Source organism: Papio anubis, unplaced genomic scaffold (genome assembly GCF_008728515.1).
Source record: "Papio anubis isolate 15944 unplaced genomic scaffold, Panubis1.0 scaffold285, whole genome shotgun sequence".
Taxonomy (NCBI): domain Eukaryota; kingdom Metazoa; phylum Chordata; class Mammalia; order Primates; family Cercopithecidae; genus Papio; species Papio anubis.
In genome coordinates, this window is record NW_022162944.1 from 51,591 (window position 1) to 68,303 (window position 16,713).

The 16,713-nt window shown below is 36.7% G+C and overlaps 1 protein-coding gene across 2 annotated transcripts in view; it reads right to left on the bottom strand.

The window, feature by feature from the left end:
* Nucleotides 1-649: 649 nt before the first annotated feature.
* Nucleotides 650-16,713, bottom strand: part of LOC116272968 (serine/threonine-protein phosphatase 2A 55 kDa regulatory subunit B alpha isoform) — a 45,512-nt gene continuing 29,448 nt past the window's right edge. For both annotated transcript variants that reach the window (XM_031661884.1, XM_031661885.1), the window contains exons 4-9: nucleotides 12,142-12,254; nucleotides 11,273-11,450; nucleotides 9,775-9,939; nucleotides 8,717-8,886; nucleotides 6,200-6,291; nucleotides 650-2,697 (exon numbers count right to left, since the gene is read on the bottom strand). In XM_031661884.1, coding sequence (XP_031517744.1) covers nucleotides 2,418-2,697; nucleotides 6,200-6,291; nucleotides 8,717-8,886; nucleotides 9,775-9,939; nucleotides 11,273-11,432 — 867 coding nt within the window. In that variant the 5' untranslated portion in view covers nucleotides 11,433-11,450; nucleotides 12,142-12,254 and the 3' untranslated portion in view covers nucleotides 650-2,417. The remainder of the gene's footprint in view (nucleotides 2,698-6,199; nucleotides 6,292-8,716; nucleotides 8,887-9,774; nucleotides 9,940-11,272; nucleotides 11,451-12,141; nucleotides 12,255-16,713) is intronic.

Consider the following 16,713-nt stretch of genomic DNA (forward strand, 5'->3'; position numbering starts at 1 on the left):
TGCCCAGCCACTAAGTAAAGATCGAAAGAGGTTAATAGAATGAAAGTCCTTTTCCTACCACAATCTCTTCTAAAAGGTTAAGAGATGGAGTATGTGCATGTATTAGTGGCAAGAGAATAGGAAATACAAGCAACTTGACAAGACTAAGTTTCTTCTAAGTATAATTTTTATTAATAAAAAGATTAACCATGGCCATGTAAAATGAGTGGCTGGGCTTAGAGTTTGCTACACCAATGAGATTAAAAAATTAATACTTGAGAATGTTAACAATAATTTATAATAGCATTCCTTGATAGAGGCATTTTAATTTTAGCAATTATTTCTCTTAAATATATAAACTAATCCTTAGTGTCATGGAGGAGAATCATCATAGCTACTGATCAAAAAAGAATTTGAGAGCTGTTTAGTGGTGTTATCTCAAGACATACAACCAAACTGTAGGAAAATCTCCCAAAAAAGATCTGGAAAACTGTCCAGTCACAACACAGGAAGTCTATCACTGTCGGACACTTGTGACGGGGGAATATCCCACTTCCAAGTCAAGTGTGAAGAATAAATAACACAAATTAAGAATGTACCCAAGATCCCCAAATAAATTAGTAAAAGTGCCATTAAGAATTATCAGACATAGAATGTGTTCAAATACAAATTTGTTAAATCCAAGAGATACAGTAATTTTATTACATAAAATTTCTCCTGTGTGCTAAAAATGCTAACTTACAAGACATAATATTTGTAATAGAGGGAATCACGGTCGGCTCGTTGAATTCTTTTTCATTACTGAAGAATAGAACAATAGGTAGTGGACATAGAAGCACTCAGAGTCCTCTGAAATTCAAGGTTGTTACATTACGTTCAACCAAAATAAAACTACCATTCTCTAATAATATAAATGCCTGTTCATTTCACCTTTCAAAAATAAAGTCCATTTCTTCTCCATTAAAGCTTCTGCAAGACTGACAAAGGTACATTCTACCTATTAAAAATAGGAGCACTCTTCATCTTTGGATAATGTATCACTGCTTAGGGAAAATGTACTCATATACAGATTTTTGAGGCAGCTGTTGGAGTTCATTAAGCACTTTTTGAATGCTGTACCTTTAAAAATTTGTCTTTAATATAGCTTTGGAAAACCAAAAATAGAAGAAAAATATCTATGGTAAAGTATATTTCATTCTGATTTGATAGCAGTAAAATACAAAAAAAGTATTTAGTGCATTGTCACTTGATGTTAGTTTTCTGCTATTTTATATGACTGAATGACAAAAAAAGTTCTAACTTGTTAAAAATGTTGTATAAGTCTTTGACTAGTAAGGCAAAAATGAAATTAAGCACTGTAAAAAGTAGAAATTAAGTTCTACAAATTTGGTTCCCATTTACAACAATTTCATTAACAGATAATGAGTTAAATAGAGATACAACGTATCCAATACCCTCATGATGACGGTAAATAGAAAAAAAACAACTAGAAGCATTTATAGATTGTGAAATCCTTAATAAAACCAATATATATTCAAAATATGTTCATAGAGAACCAATACCTCTCCTCCTGCATGTAAAAGAACACTTGTTAAAAATAATTAACAAAAATACCAATAAAACAATGAAAACCCACTTTGTTTCACTGTGCCCAAAGGTATGACACAAAATATTGGCTACAAGAGGTAGGTTAAAAAGAAAAAGAAAACCAGATTCTCCATTCTTTGTCACTTTTATTCAGTAGTAGGTTTTTTTTTTTCCTTATTTTCAGTGCCAGACACGGCGAGGAGTGATTACAGCCAACTGTTATTAAAACATTTGTTCGCAACATATACCCCCTTTATACCACTGACCCCAAACTGACTCATTTTGTGTGCTTTCATTCTTTCTTTTTTTAATATACCACCACCAAGACCGGGTGGAGGGGGCAAGGGTAAGAGAGATGAAGGGGAGGAGTCCAGGAGGCCAGAAGAGGAGGAATGCTACAAGCCACAGTAAGAATGAGCTGTATTTAATTTAAAAAAAGGGGGAAGGGGTGTACCCCACAAATGATACAGTAATGAGGATACACAATTAAATCCCATAGCATGACTGAAGGCTTTCACTGTGTTTGACGTCATCACAATGGAAGGCATAAAAAGTGGAGTAAATCAATGTTGATACAGTCCAATCTAGTCCATTAGGCAAGATGGTGCAAGAAGTCATTTAAATTAAAAGTGCCCTACCCTTACCTAAATGGCTAGCAGACATGGAGAACACCACAGTGATGAATCCACAGAGCTTTCTCCATGTAGCTATAACAATGTGTTGTCGAATGGCACACTGTCAAACACTGGAAAGGGGCGCCACAATGGACCTTTCTCTTTTATAGGAACGAATGCTAGATTCAACTATCTCAACTAAGCAGGAAGTGGGTTCTTCTGCTAGGAATGCCAACCCTAATTCACTTTGTCTTGAAATATATACAGATTGTTTGTAGTAGCTACGGCAATGATATTTTCCTTGGGGTGCCAGGCTGTGTGAAGGATTTTCTTATTGAAGTCTAGGCTGTCAACACTTATTTCATCTTTCTTTCGCTTGCCACTTGCACAGACTTTGCGAGGCTTCAGAACCGTGCGAGGCTTATTGTTTTCCCGCGATGCTTCTAGGGTTATGTCTCGCTTTGTGTTTCTGTCAAACATTCTGAAGAAATTATTGTAAGATCCAGTCATGACAACGCTGTGAAAATAGACAGTACACTCAGTCAAACAAGCAGAACAAGAAATTGTTTTTAAGTAAAATGATTCAGTGATTAAACCATAGGAAACAGCTACTTCAAGCAGATTTAAAGTAAGGGACAGGGCTGTTGACATCAACTCAATCACCGGAATAAACCAAAATATGGTACTAATTAACTGAGTTTTCTGCTTATTATTCCTTTTCATGGCTACCAAAACTATCACCGAAGTTGACAGCATCCTCAAGTAAAACTTCTTAGTAGTGCAGAATTATCTTTGTTGAATAGTTTTGCAACTACAGGTTATGTGATCAACCAGGTCAGGCAGCTTCTCAAAGGAGCAACTATCTGTGGAACTCACAGGTTCTAAAATGAAAGAACCCCGCATGAAGTAGCTGTAGCTGTTCACAAGAAACCAATGCTTTATCTTATGATTTACATTTTTTGGGTCAGGCACGGTGGCTCATGCCTGTAATCCCAGCACTTTGGGAGGCCGAGGCCAGCGGATCACGAGATCAGGAGATTGAGACCATCCTGGCTAACACAGTGAAACCCTGCCTCTACTAAAAATACAAAAAAAGTAGCTGGGCGTGGTGGCGGGCACCTGTAGTCCCAACTACTCGGGAGGCTGAGGCAGGAGAATGGCGTGAACCCGGGAGGCAGAGCTTGCAGTGAGCCGAGATCGCACCACTGCACTCCAGCCTGGGCGACAGAGTAAGACTCCATCTCAAAACAAAACGACGACGACAAAAAAATACAAAAATTAGCCGGGCGTGGTGGCACGTGCCTGTAGTCCCAGCTACTCAGGAGGCTGAGGCCGGAGAATCGTTTGAACCTGGGAGGCGGAGATGCAGTAAGCCAAGATCGCACCACTGCACTCCAGCCTGGGTGAGAGTGAGACACTGTCTCATAAATAAATAAGTAAATAAATAAATAAACAATTATCTTCTCAGGGTGTTGTCTGGTTCAGATAATCACATTTAATAAAGGCTTATAATCTGCTCCTGAGAAGTGGTACATAATGTGTGTGTGTGTGTGTATATATATATATATTTTTTTTTTGAGACAGGGTTTCACTCTGTCACCCAGTTTGGAATGTGGTGGCACAATCACAGCTCACCGCAACCACAACCTAGACCTCCTGGGCTAAGCAGTCCTTGCACTTCAGTCTCCTGAGTAGCTGTGACTACAGGCATACGCTGCCATGTCCAGATAATTTTTAAATAATTTGTAGAGATAGGGTCTTGCTACATTGCCCAGGCTGTAATATTTTATTAACAGAACATCATTTTACTTTTACCACTAAAAACATTTTAAGCAAATATTTGTAGAAGTATCAGTTTAAAGGGGTGGCAAAATTTTTAAGCTGCCCAAGACACTTCCCTGTCAGTTCTATTTGCCAGCCATTACTGCTCGACATTTATTAAGTATCCTCACAAACAAAACTTCCTAAGTTTGAAGCTCTTAATAATTTGGAAAGGGTCTGCTACCACTGCTTATCACATGGTTCAAATTATTATTGTAAATAAGGATTACAGGATACTGGGGAATTGTTCAAAGTAATACTTACATACAAAGGTCACCTACTGAGTACAAATGATTATCTATTTAGTAACGTCAATTCCCAAAGAACACTTGACGACAACTTTAATCAAACTCAAGGTAATGCATGCCCCTGAACATGATAAAACTGTATTTCTTTAAAAATGGCTCATGTAATTTAGATTGACATCCCCATATCATCTGTGTGTTTTAATGGGTTAGGACATTTAGTCTGTGGCTATTTGAAACTTTAAAAAGGTATCATTAGGTCAGCATTTCTGTGGTATTCCTGCCAAAAATGTATAGCCTGAATCTAATAACGAGGAAACATTCTGTAAAATAATTGGCCTGTGTTCTTCAAAATGCCAAGATCACAAAAGACAAGGAGAGACTGAGGAACTGTTTCAGAATAAAGGAGCCTAACAAGAGATGACAACTAAATGTTGGATACTGAACCAGACTGACTTTGTTCTGTGCCATAAAGAACACAGTTACAGTAACTGGTGAGTTTTAGTGGGTCTGCGGATTAGAGGGCAGTACTGCATCGCTGTGAATGTTGCTTTGGATGCTGCACTATGTTGGGAAGTGTTTTTGTCAGGAAATACTCATTCAACAATTTAGGGTTATGGGCATCACATCTAGAGTAAACAGGGTAAATTCCCTTGTAGCACACAAGTTGTGTGTGTGAGCACGTGCGCATGTACCTATGTGGACAAATATAGCTATAAACAAACAGAGGATAGACCACGTGATACAGCAAACAGCAACAGGGGAACTTGGGTCAAGGCTGGCCAAGAGTTCTTTGTGTTATTCTAACAAATTTTCTCTAAGTTTGAAATAATTAAAAAAAATTTTTTAATATTAAGGAAAACAAATAGTTTCTTTCTGGTAATAGAACATACAACTGCTAATTATCTGCTTAAACAATACAAGGAAGAACTAGTTGTAGCTGTGTGCCACACCCTAGTTCAGTATCTCTTTACTCTTCAAATTTGTTAATGTTTTTTTTTCTTCTTCCTTTTCCTTCTTTCTTCTTCCCTTTCCTTCTTTCTTGATGCCTCAGGTTTAGTAGTGGCACTCAAAGGCAATGTTTGCTACCAATAGAGCTCTACTAGTTTACTAGTAGTAATAGTTTACTAGTCCTCTCATCATGTCAAAAATCAGGTAATTTTAAAAGCCAGATGAAAGAAGACATTCTGTAAGTTCTATTATCCTTTGTAACACGTAACACCATGAAATCGGAATCACATTAAGCTCTGTGATAAAACTGTTGTTAAAGTATCTCTAATTACTTTAAATGTCAGTTTAATTCCAAAAATTATGTTTTACTACTTTCTGTTCTACTGGAACATAGTGGCAAATAGACAACTAAAAGACTCAAAGACTTACTTTATCTTTAAATAACGGTAACATTTTACTAAAAATGAATACTAAAAAGGAATTACACTACAGCAAAACTGGAAATTACAAAAAACAAAGGAAAACTACTCCTAATATTTTAACCATATATATTATGGTTAACATCATACATAACATACATATGAAAGACCACTTCTATGAGGTGTTAATGTAGCATCTGGAAAACCTGGTGTCTCTAACAATTCAAATGAATTATCTGCCGCCCGAATGTTTCTAAAACAGTTTAATGGTAGAATCACAACCAAGCTGAAGCTTCACTGTTTTAATGGTTAGCATGTCAGAAATGTGATCTGGTTCATGTAAGAAAAAAAATTCTAGACGTTTAAATAATTTAGATTACCTAGAATTTGTGTACTTTTATATTTACTAGTGAAATACAATGCTTAATTTTTATCTGCCAGTACTGCCGTGCTATATCTAAGATTAGTAAATGTATTTCAAGGAATCCCTAGAGACAAATGAAGTTAGGACCTGGAATGAAATAATTAAGTTTCTTTTCTTTATAAAATTCATATTTGAGAGGTTTGACTTAAAATCAATTACCTGTCAGATCCATTCCAACAACATTCAAATTTGTCAAATATGCAGTCATTTTCATACAGTGAACAGAGTTTACTTCTGAGGTATTCATGCACCTGGGGAAAAAATACAAATATACTACACTGAAATTAGGAAAATGATTTAACAAGTCCGTATTTTTAAAAAGAAAAAATGGGCATATACAGACACACAAACAAACCTTTTAAACCTATTAATCTCAATCTTCTCAGTAACAATAAAGGCATTTTGTCCTTTTACAAAACACACAAGCCCTTCAGGGAGGCACATTTTCCTACTGGTATGACAAAGGAAAACTCCATTCTGGGCATGGCACACATAACCTTTATAAGCCTGAATAAAACATTCAGGCCAAAAACACTTGAAAATGGCACAGTTAAGAGACTAATAAAAGAACATTACAGCAATATCTCAATATCACTATTCTTGGCTTTCAGTCCATTAACTACTGATAACAACACTGAAACTGTGCCTATTTCTTTCTTAAATACCATTTTCTGGGCATAAATTTGACTGAAGCCTCTATTTCCAATTATAAATGCACATGTATCCATAGTGTAACCATGCCTTGGTTTGATGATAAATTATATGGTTATCCTGGGCATATATTATTAAAAATTTGATAGTATCATATATTACTTATACAATGTCAAAAGCAAACAAAGCTGTGCCTGTTTTTTGAATTATACAATTCTGTATTTACTAATGTCAAAAAAGGATAAACTAGAAATAAATCTCATATTTAAAAAGTAGCCTGAGAAATATGACATATTTAAACATTAATATTAATTACAAAGAAAAGTTCCCAAGTATTTCTTGTAACTCAAAGGAAAAAAGAAGTGTCTATATTTCACCCTCTTTTTTTAAGGAGCTACTTAACGAGAAATGACAGAAATGAGTAGGTACTTTCTAAATGCTTAAAATTCTCTATTCTATATGAAACAATCTAAACTTATTTCAGTGTCCATTTTAACTTTAAATATAGCGGAATGATTCAGGCCATGTCTCTGTGACATCAAGTGAAAATCTGTAATACAGAGGAATAGCAACTCATGCGGGGTCAGGACCAAAACTGAGCATGTAACACAAAAAAATCAGTAAGAAAAAAATACCCTTCAATCACACAAAACTTGGGAAGACGCTGGTACAAATTCAATAAAAATAAGTTTTATCTATATAAGATACGTTTGCCTATAATGTGACTACTTTTAATCACTCAAATTGATTATAGGTAGAAAAGTAGCAAATCAGGTAAAATTAGGTAGCTCATAATTTAGCAACATTTTAGAATGCATGTTACAGGGTTTCTCCCTATACATCAGTATGAAGCTAAGGTTCAAATCAATTCTTCTCAATGGGAATGAAATGGTGGTGAGGGTAACTAGGAGATGTATCAATCTTGGCAGTTACACAAACATAAGTCTTTTTTCAGTATACACGAGGGATTGGTTCCAGGAACCCCAGGGATGCCCAAATCTGCAGTTAGCCCTGCGGAATCCACACATGAAGTTTTGGCTCTCCATATATTTGAGGGGTCTGCATCCCTCAAATACTGTATTTTCAAATGTGCATTGGTTGAAAAAAACAAAAAAATCTGTTCGAGTGAACCCATGCAGTTCAAATCCGTGTTGCTCAATAGTGAACTGTATTTTGAAAAGCAAAGCAGGATTTTGTCTTTTTGGCTTTTGTTTCAGTGCAGTATTTATTTTGAAATTTCACATATCAAAAACAATCTTGGTTTATGTTTGTCAGAGGATTTAAAAGTTTGAGAAACATACTTCCAAGTCTATTGAGAATATATAACATAAAGAAAGTGTATATATAAAATAGAGTTAAGTGATTTCAACACTGCAGTCTAGGGCCTAGTACAGGTTTGTGCTGGCCCTCACCCTGTTCCAGACTGTGTACTTCATTCTCTTTTGTTTGATGTAGTGGACACAGATAAATAGTAGTGGCTGGCTGATAAGAGAATCAAGAACTGATACCCAACAACGGATAGGCAACTCCTAAAGCCATCTGCTAAGGCTTTCAAGCCCTTCTCCTTTAGCTGAAGACAACAGTTATCTGCCAAAAGGCAGAACACCAGTCCATTTGACTTGGCACACCAAGTTTAATCTCTAGTTGAACTACTCCCACAACCTGAGCAGATGCACCTCTACTAGGACTGGTCATTTTTCCCAATCCTCTTCCTGCCCAGACCTTAATGAGGGGTGCTCTTCCTTTCTCACTTTAAATGTACATAGCGGCAGGAAAAAAAAATGTCAATACTGAACCAAATGGGTAAATCACACTTTAACTGCAAACTCAAGAGAAGACACAACCTATGTAAGTATACATACATTTAACATAAGGAAAAGCAACATACTCATAGATCTCTGAGGGAAAAGGCCTAATGGTGAACCAACACCATACAGGGATTAAAACCTAGTAACAAAATCCTTCTCTATAAACACTTCAAAGTAAACAGGGTATATGCTCATTGAAAGAAAAAACTGCAAATACCTGGTATGTTTCCACAGGCCTGTTTTCCATATTTAAGTCCCAAATTTTGACTGACAAATAGTCTCTAGTCATCATATATCGACCACTATGGCTGAATTTTACATCCGAAATAGAGGAGATGATTTCGGAAAAAAATGACCTGTTACTGGGATCTTCAGGTTCTTCAAACACTAAAAACAAAACAAAACAACACAAAAAGGGCAAGGTGTACAATATTCTGGCTTGGACAAAGCATTTCCTAAACAACCATTCACAAACTCCCTACAAGTGAGGTAAAATACCAGGCTAATAAAGAACTGAAAAACATCTCTCTGGCTAGTTTTCTCCTGAAAGCTTCTTAGGATAATTGAATATTGAAGTTGAAGATGTATAAGTATTCAGTATACTTCCAGTCATGACTACTTTAGAACCAGACTCACCTGGGACTTCTGACTTCAGTGCACCAGGTTTATTGGTATATTCCTGCAATATGCCTCACTCACTGCCTATATTCACCATGAGAAACACACCATCCTCGCCCATCCCAAATTCATACCAGGATTTTATTTTCTAGTAGCCAGGTAAAATTATTTTGCTAACAGGCATGTATCAATTTTCATGAGTTAATATTCAACAAGACAAGAATACTGTATCCTGAAGTTTTTAAACCAAAGTTGTTTTTGTTTTTTTAAAGCCAAGGAAACCTCTTCTCAGAAGAAATCTTCCTAGGAAGCTCAAAATAGGAAGGGAGGATGGGAAAGAAAGGAGCAGCTCTACTTGAACACAAGGTTAGAGAGCCCAACCACAAGTTACCAAAGAACAGCAGCATTCCACGAGAAATACATTCCTTGTCTATATTATCAACAGACATGCCCCCCAAGAGAGCTTGACTATACGTGCTTCCAGGGAATAACCTGGAAGGCCTCATGAGGAGGTAGGCAGATTACCAAGGGTACAAGTGGCTCTGGACACACAGGTTTAAGACTTGTAAACCTCTGTAATTGTACTTATCATATCTGAGGCTTATTTCAGACAAACAGAATATGTAATCATTTTAAGGAAAGATACAATAAACTTACATTTAGAATGTCTATCACAGAGGGCAGATGCCCTCATGTCACATAGCCGAATAGTTCCTTTACTGCTGCTGTATACAAATGTGTTACAGCTGTTTGGATGAAATTCTGCTGCTGTAATCACCTCTGTCAGCTCTTCCATATTGGCAGGCTTGATATCCACAATGTCTAGATAACATTTTATTAAGGAATTTCCACTTAGAAAAAAGGGCAAATATAATTCTACATTTCTCAAACCTAAAACCCATTCACGGACCTAAGCAAAAGTATTAATTCTGAATTGTACTCCACTGTTTTTATGAGTATAAATTCCAAAGGGATTAAAACCTTTTTTTAGACGGAGTCTCACTGTGTCACCCAGGGTGGAGTACAGTGGCACAATCTCGGGTCACTGTAGCCTCCGACTCCCAGGTTCACGCGACTCTCCTGCATCAGCCTCCCGAGAAACTGGGATTACGGGCGCACACCACCACACCCAGCTAATTTTTAATCTTTTTTTCTATTTTTGGTAGAGACGGTGTTTCACTATATTGACCAGGCTGGTCTCGAACTGCTGACCTCATGATCTACCAGCCTCGCCTCGGCCTCCCAAAGTCACTGTGCCCGGCCTCAATAGAGTATTTTTATTGACCCAATCATGCATCATGACTTGAGTGAATTTCTTTTTCTAATCTTAATGAGACTATATATATATATATATATATATATATATTTTTTTTTTTTTTTGAGACAGAGTTTCACTCTTGTTGCCCAGGCTGGAGTGTAATGACACAATCTCAGCTCACTGCAACCTCTGTCTCCCAGGTTGAAGCAGTTCTCCTAACTCAACTGAGATTATAGGCATGCGCCACCACGCCCAGCTAATGTTTTGTATTTTTAGTAGAGATGGGGTTTCACCATGTTGGCCAGGCAGGTTTTGAACTACTGACTTTAGGTGACCCACCTGCCTTGACCTCCCAAAGTGTTGGGATTACAGGCTGAGTCACTGCGGTTGGCCGAGACTATTTTTACAATAAAAAATTCAAACACAATACTCCATAAATTTGATTAGAAGAAAAAAAAAATTTTTTAGAGACAGGGTGTTACTCTGTCATCCAAGCTGGAGTGTAGAAGCAAGATCAAGCTCACTGTAACCTTGAACTCCTGGCCTCAAGTGATCTTCCCACCTCAGCCTCCCAAACCGCTGGGATTACAGGCATGAGCTACCATGCACAGACCTCACAAATTTGATTTTTAAAAATTCCTATTTCCATAGATACAAGACAAATTCCTTAAAATTCCATTAATCCAATTTTAAAATAATACATTATGCCCTTTATGTTTAGCAAATAACTTTTTCCAGTATTTCACTACTCATATACAAAGAAAAAGTAAGTTGCCATACGTATATGTATACAGACTATAAAAAGAAGGAATCACATTCATTAAGGAGAGATGAAATAAATCCAATATGGGCACAACATGCCTCTTCACCAAACACCAAAGAAAACCAAATGGATACTAAAACTCCTGTCTGTAATTTCCAGATGCCAAAGATTAATCCGCAAATCATCTGCAGATAAATATGTTTCATAATCACTATTAATAGAAATTGAGTTGATGTGATATGTATGAGCATTGGCAAATATTCTTCGTGGACTGGCCTCAACCATTAGATCCATAGGCCTAAAGACTGGCACCTGTCAATAAGACACATGAAAAAAAGAAGTTACAAAAGGTTCAGTTTCAAATAGCAATTAAGATTCACAAAACTTCATTATTTTAGTTTTTGAGAACATAAAATAGAACAATATTACATAGATTTAGTTTTAAAAAGGAACTGATGTTGATCCTTTCAAAATGCTGAAGAAAAATGAACAATGTGGATAATATATCTTCTTTTACTGGTAGCAATACTATTACAATTTGCAGTTCTTAGTTCCAATATTTTGCTTGAAAGACATGCCAAGTTAATAAATGTTTATGGTTCAAATTAAAGAGGCTAAAAAAAAATTAACCCATAACATCTAACTTTGGGTATTTTTTAGCTACAACTAGAAGATTTGATCTATATCTACTTTTTTGATTTCCAAAGAAAATTTATCTTGAAACTTGACCTTGTAGTAGCTAACATGACAAACCAGAGATGAAGTCTGATGGCATAAAACACTGTCTTGTGTTTGAGTCCTGCTTCTGTCCCTGGCCAAAGTGAGACCTCTATGTAAGTCAGTTTCTATGTTTAAATGAGTTACTCAATATTCTACCTGATTACAGAATTATTGGGAAAGGGGAGACAGACTATAATTATTCCTATTCAAGCTCTGCTCAGGATTTGGGCTATATAATATGAATACAAACACTATCTGTGACATTTTATTCTTATGTACTTACTCGTAGTGTAGTAACTGTAGTAGGATCTCTATACCTTCCATCTTCCTCTTTCAGGTTATACCCTTCTGGTCTTTTGTCCCTTTCACTGATTTTCCATAATTTTATTGTTTTATCTGGGAAGAAAATAAAGCAAGTCCTTAAAATAAAAGGGTAGTACTGAAGAAGAAAAACATTTTAAGGCATTTAAAATATGCTATTTCACATTTCATCTAAAAGGATTCCATGGAAAAAAAAAAAAAAAAAAAACCCTAAGCTGACTTACTAAAAAATTTCCTATTAACAGCTGAATACCACACACACATAAAGTACAAAGATCACAAATTTATACATTAGTGGCACTCATATAAATTCCATGTGATAGTCAAATCAAGTCACAGGTCTCTATCCCTATCCCTTAAAAGTAATTAAAGCTAGAGGGAAAAACTTGATATGCATGTGTGGTGTATGCAAACACATGTATGTCTGTACATACATGTACACATATACGCTCAGTATTGAATTTCGTATCAGGGTTCAGAAGTAGGAAATAGGGCCTGAAGAAAACTGATTAAAAGCATATATTCCCAAGTCCTTCAAGAAGAAACCAAATTCCTAGGTATCAAGGATATATAAAATGGCATCTGTTTAAAAACAAACTTTTGTTTTACAATTAAGTTTAGATTTACAGAAAAGTTACAAGAATTGTAGTGTTCCATATATCCTTTACCCAGTTTCTTCTGTCAACATCTTACGCAACCGTGGTACGTGTGTCAAAACTAAGACATCAACTTTGTATATTACTATTAACTCAACTACAGACTTCATTTGGAGATTTAACCAGGTTTTCCACTAACATTCCTTTTCTGTTCCAGAATTGAAACAACACTGCATTTAGTCATCAAGTTTCCTCAGTCTCTCTGCCTTTACGTTTCTCAGGCTCTCCTTGTTTTTCTTGATCTTGACAGTTTTGAGTATTGGCGGTGAGGTACTTTCTAGAAAGCATATCCCTCAACTGGATTTGCCTGCTGTTTCCTCATGATCAGATTGAGACCATGGGTTTTCAGGAAAAGAACACAGAGGTGAAGTGACTTCTCACAGCACTGTTCAAGGGGATACAGCGGTATCAACATGACTTACAGCTGGTGGTGTTAACTTTGGTCATTTGGTTAAGACAATGTTTGCCAGGCTTCTCCACTATACAATGACTCTTTCACCCTTGCCATATTCTATTCTTTAGAAGTAAGTCACTAAATCCATCCTGTACTTAAAGGGAGAAGTAAGTTATACTCCCTGTAGGGAAGAGTATGTATCCATGTCTTATTTAGAATTCTCCTGCAGGAAGCATCCCTTCTCTCCATTTATCCATTCAATTGTTTATTTGTATCACTATAAGCTCATGCATGTTGATTTAAAACTGTTATAATCGTAAAATAACATTCTTATAGAAAAGTATCATATTCCTAATGATCTTTCATAAGCAAAATGGTATAACAAAATTGTTTAAAACAGTATATAAAGCCATTTTATAAAAACAGTTAAAAACAACTCAGAGAGATGCCAGTGACTCTAGCCTGGTAGTCTCTGTATCGTAGAGAAGAATGATAGTTGCCCCTAAGGATGCCCTTCCCAATGTTGAAATGTAAACAGAGAAAAGCTGCTAACTTTAATAATCTGTAATCTACTATTTCTTCTAAGCCCTATGTGATCTTGCTTATAATTTTCTTGTACTTCAGGCATACATGTTCTATGTGTTAGTTTATATATGTATACAATTTATAGATAGATATGAGCCTAGCCTAAATCTGTATTTTGAGAAGTATTTGTTCTAAATACTTGCAAAGTATTTGTGATGAGGATGACAACACCCCCACCCCCTCGTCCAGTTGTCTTGTGGCCTGTTTAAATCCATCCTCCTTATTAAAGATCCAAATAAAGAAACCACAATGTACTTATTAAACTTTCAGATGAGATGAAATTGGTTTGTGGTACCTAATATTGTTTACAGGAAGAAAGCTCTTTAAAAAATATTTTTTCCATTAACACAAACACAGGACACATAATGAATTAGGATACATTTTTCAGTACGGGGGGACAAAGCAGGCAGGAAATAAATTAGTATGTTAACAAATATGACATAAATTTTAAATCAGAATCCTAAGGCTGGGCGCGGTGGCTCATGCCTGTATTTCCAGCACTTTGGGAGCCTGAGGCGGGCGGATTACGAGGTCAGGAGATCAAGACCATCCTGGTTACCACGGTGAAACGCTGTCTCTACTAAAAATACAAAAAATTAGCCGGACGTGGTGGTGGGCGCCTGTAGTCCCAGCTACTCGGGAGACTGAGGCAGGGGAATGGCGTGAACCCGGGAGGTGGAGCTTGCAGTGAGCCGAGATAGCGCCACTGCACTCCAGCCTGGGCAACAGAGCAAGACTCCGTCTCAAAAAAAAAAAAAAATCTGAATCCTTATGTTCTATAGCAGTGATGTTTTACTGGCTCGTAAGACAAGGTATGTGAGAATAATCAAACTCCATAAAACTGTATGTAAGATTATGTAAAAACACAGTTTTCAGTGGAGGGGTTATTAGATTCTCAAGATCTGTTCCTTCCAAAACGACCACTCTGTGGTGTTCCCCTGAATTATCAACAATAATAACTAAAGGCATTGGAGAAGCTGCAGAAGAGAGTTCCTCTCACCACAAGCAGAGGGTATACGCAGGGAAAACCACGCTGCCGTTTCCTTTGTGGGAATGCAGCTTTATGTAAGACCCTAAAAACTTCTTATCAAGCAGTTAAGACACATCCTATTTATGAGTGTACTTTATATTGCCAATGCAAAGATTTTTATAAGATTAATTTTGGTTAATCAAACCTGGAAAGTTTGGTAGTCGTAGTTTTTATATAGACCCCATTACACTGGTGGAGGGGGGAGGTGCGGGACGCAGAGCGGAGGGTGGTGGTGGTACTAAGCTTACAGAAAAAACTCACAGAGAAAAACACACAAAATATAAAAGATATCACTCAGAATCAACAGATGTTGACATTTTTCTCTAAATTTCCTTCTAGTTTTTCAAATATAGTTAAAGTCCTACTCCTCCCATCCTTTTCCCATCATACCCAGACACAACAGTTCCTATGATTGTCATAATCTGCTCTATCCTTCCACATTGGACCCTATTATTAAGCACTATTTTTAGCATTAAAAAATGCAGCCCCCAGTTAGTTGTATTTTACTTAGTGTTAAGAAACAAAAGACAAAAATCTACAATGCATTCTCTAATGTCTTTAAATAAGATTTAATCCACACAAGTTGAAATGGGATTTGCTTCCAAATAACACTGAGGAGAAGAGGAAGGAGAAGGATTTGAGACACAAATTGACCGTGAACTGAGGAGCGTTGGAAGTGGATGATGAGCATGCATGGCTTCACTATACTATTCTCTTGACCTCAGCCTACATTTAAAAAGTCCTCTTTATAAAAAAGCTGACATAGCCCTGTAAGAAATAAACTGCCATGAAACATTCCAATATATAAAATGTTAACAACACACTTCCCTAGGAACATTTATTCTATAAGTAGAAATTATATAAATGGTTTAGTTATGTATCATCTGATGTCAAAGAACAAAATATTTGAAGCTATTTGAAGTAACTTAGTTTACCATATAAATTAAAACTGACCCCAGACTAGAAGCTAGCACATGATAGGAGTAAACTGTTCCCTCCACCCATGCTGCTGTGAGTTACAGGCTTTAAATAGTTACTTCTGTTTATTGTTCTTCTAATAAGGACAAGAGAGGGGAATGCAGTTTATTGTGGAAAGAGAGAAGGCAGAGGGTACGAATCCCAATGGACTGGCTGGGGAGAGCTTTCATGATCAGAAAACTGGGCATCCAAGAGGCGGCCAACACTGATGGCATCAGACATTTGTGAACAGCATTTTTAAGAACTCATACTGTGGACCAAGGGCATCAATTAGATGGGGGAAGTGCTGAATTTCTTCCCCTATTTCATCCCCAAAGTCATTTAAGTTTATATTCTGCAAATCGTTATGGTCTAGGTGTTAAAATTTGCTTTTTAAATTAATAGTGAGGGAATGAGAAAATAGGAGGAGGTTTCCCCTCACCCTAGCACCAACCTCAAAAAAGTTTTAATCACAAATTTTTATAGACTACAGCTACCAAGAAACTAAAGTATCTCCTCAGTCACTCTAATGATTCCCTTTAGACTCAAGACTCCAACGAAGTCCAAACAATTCACGGGAAAAGTTTTTTATAAGAACAAAGAAAAAGAACCCAACTTATCACAAAGGATTTCAAATTCTGGTAGAGTCATTACTAACTTTTAATCCTCACTTAACTTTTCTTGGGCCAGGCATGGTGGCTCACACCTGTAATCCCAGTACTTTGGGAGACTGAGGAGGGGGACAGACTGCTTGAGCCCAGGAGTTCAAGATCAGCCTGGGCAACATCGGGAGACCAATCTCTACAAAAACTGTTTTAAAAAAATTAGCCTGGTGTGGTGGCATGCACCTGTGGGTCCCAGCTACTCAGGAGACTGAGGTGGGGAGATCGAGGTTGCAGTGAGCTGTGATTA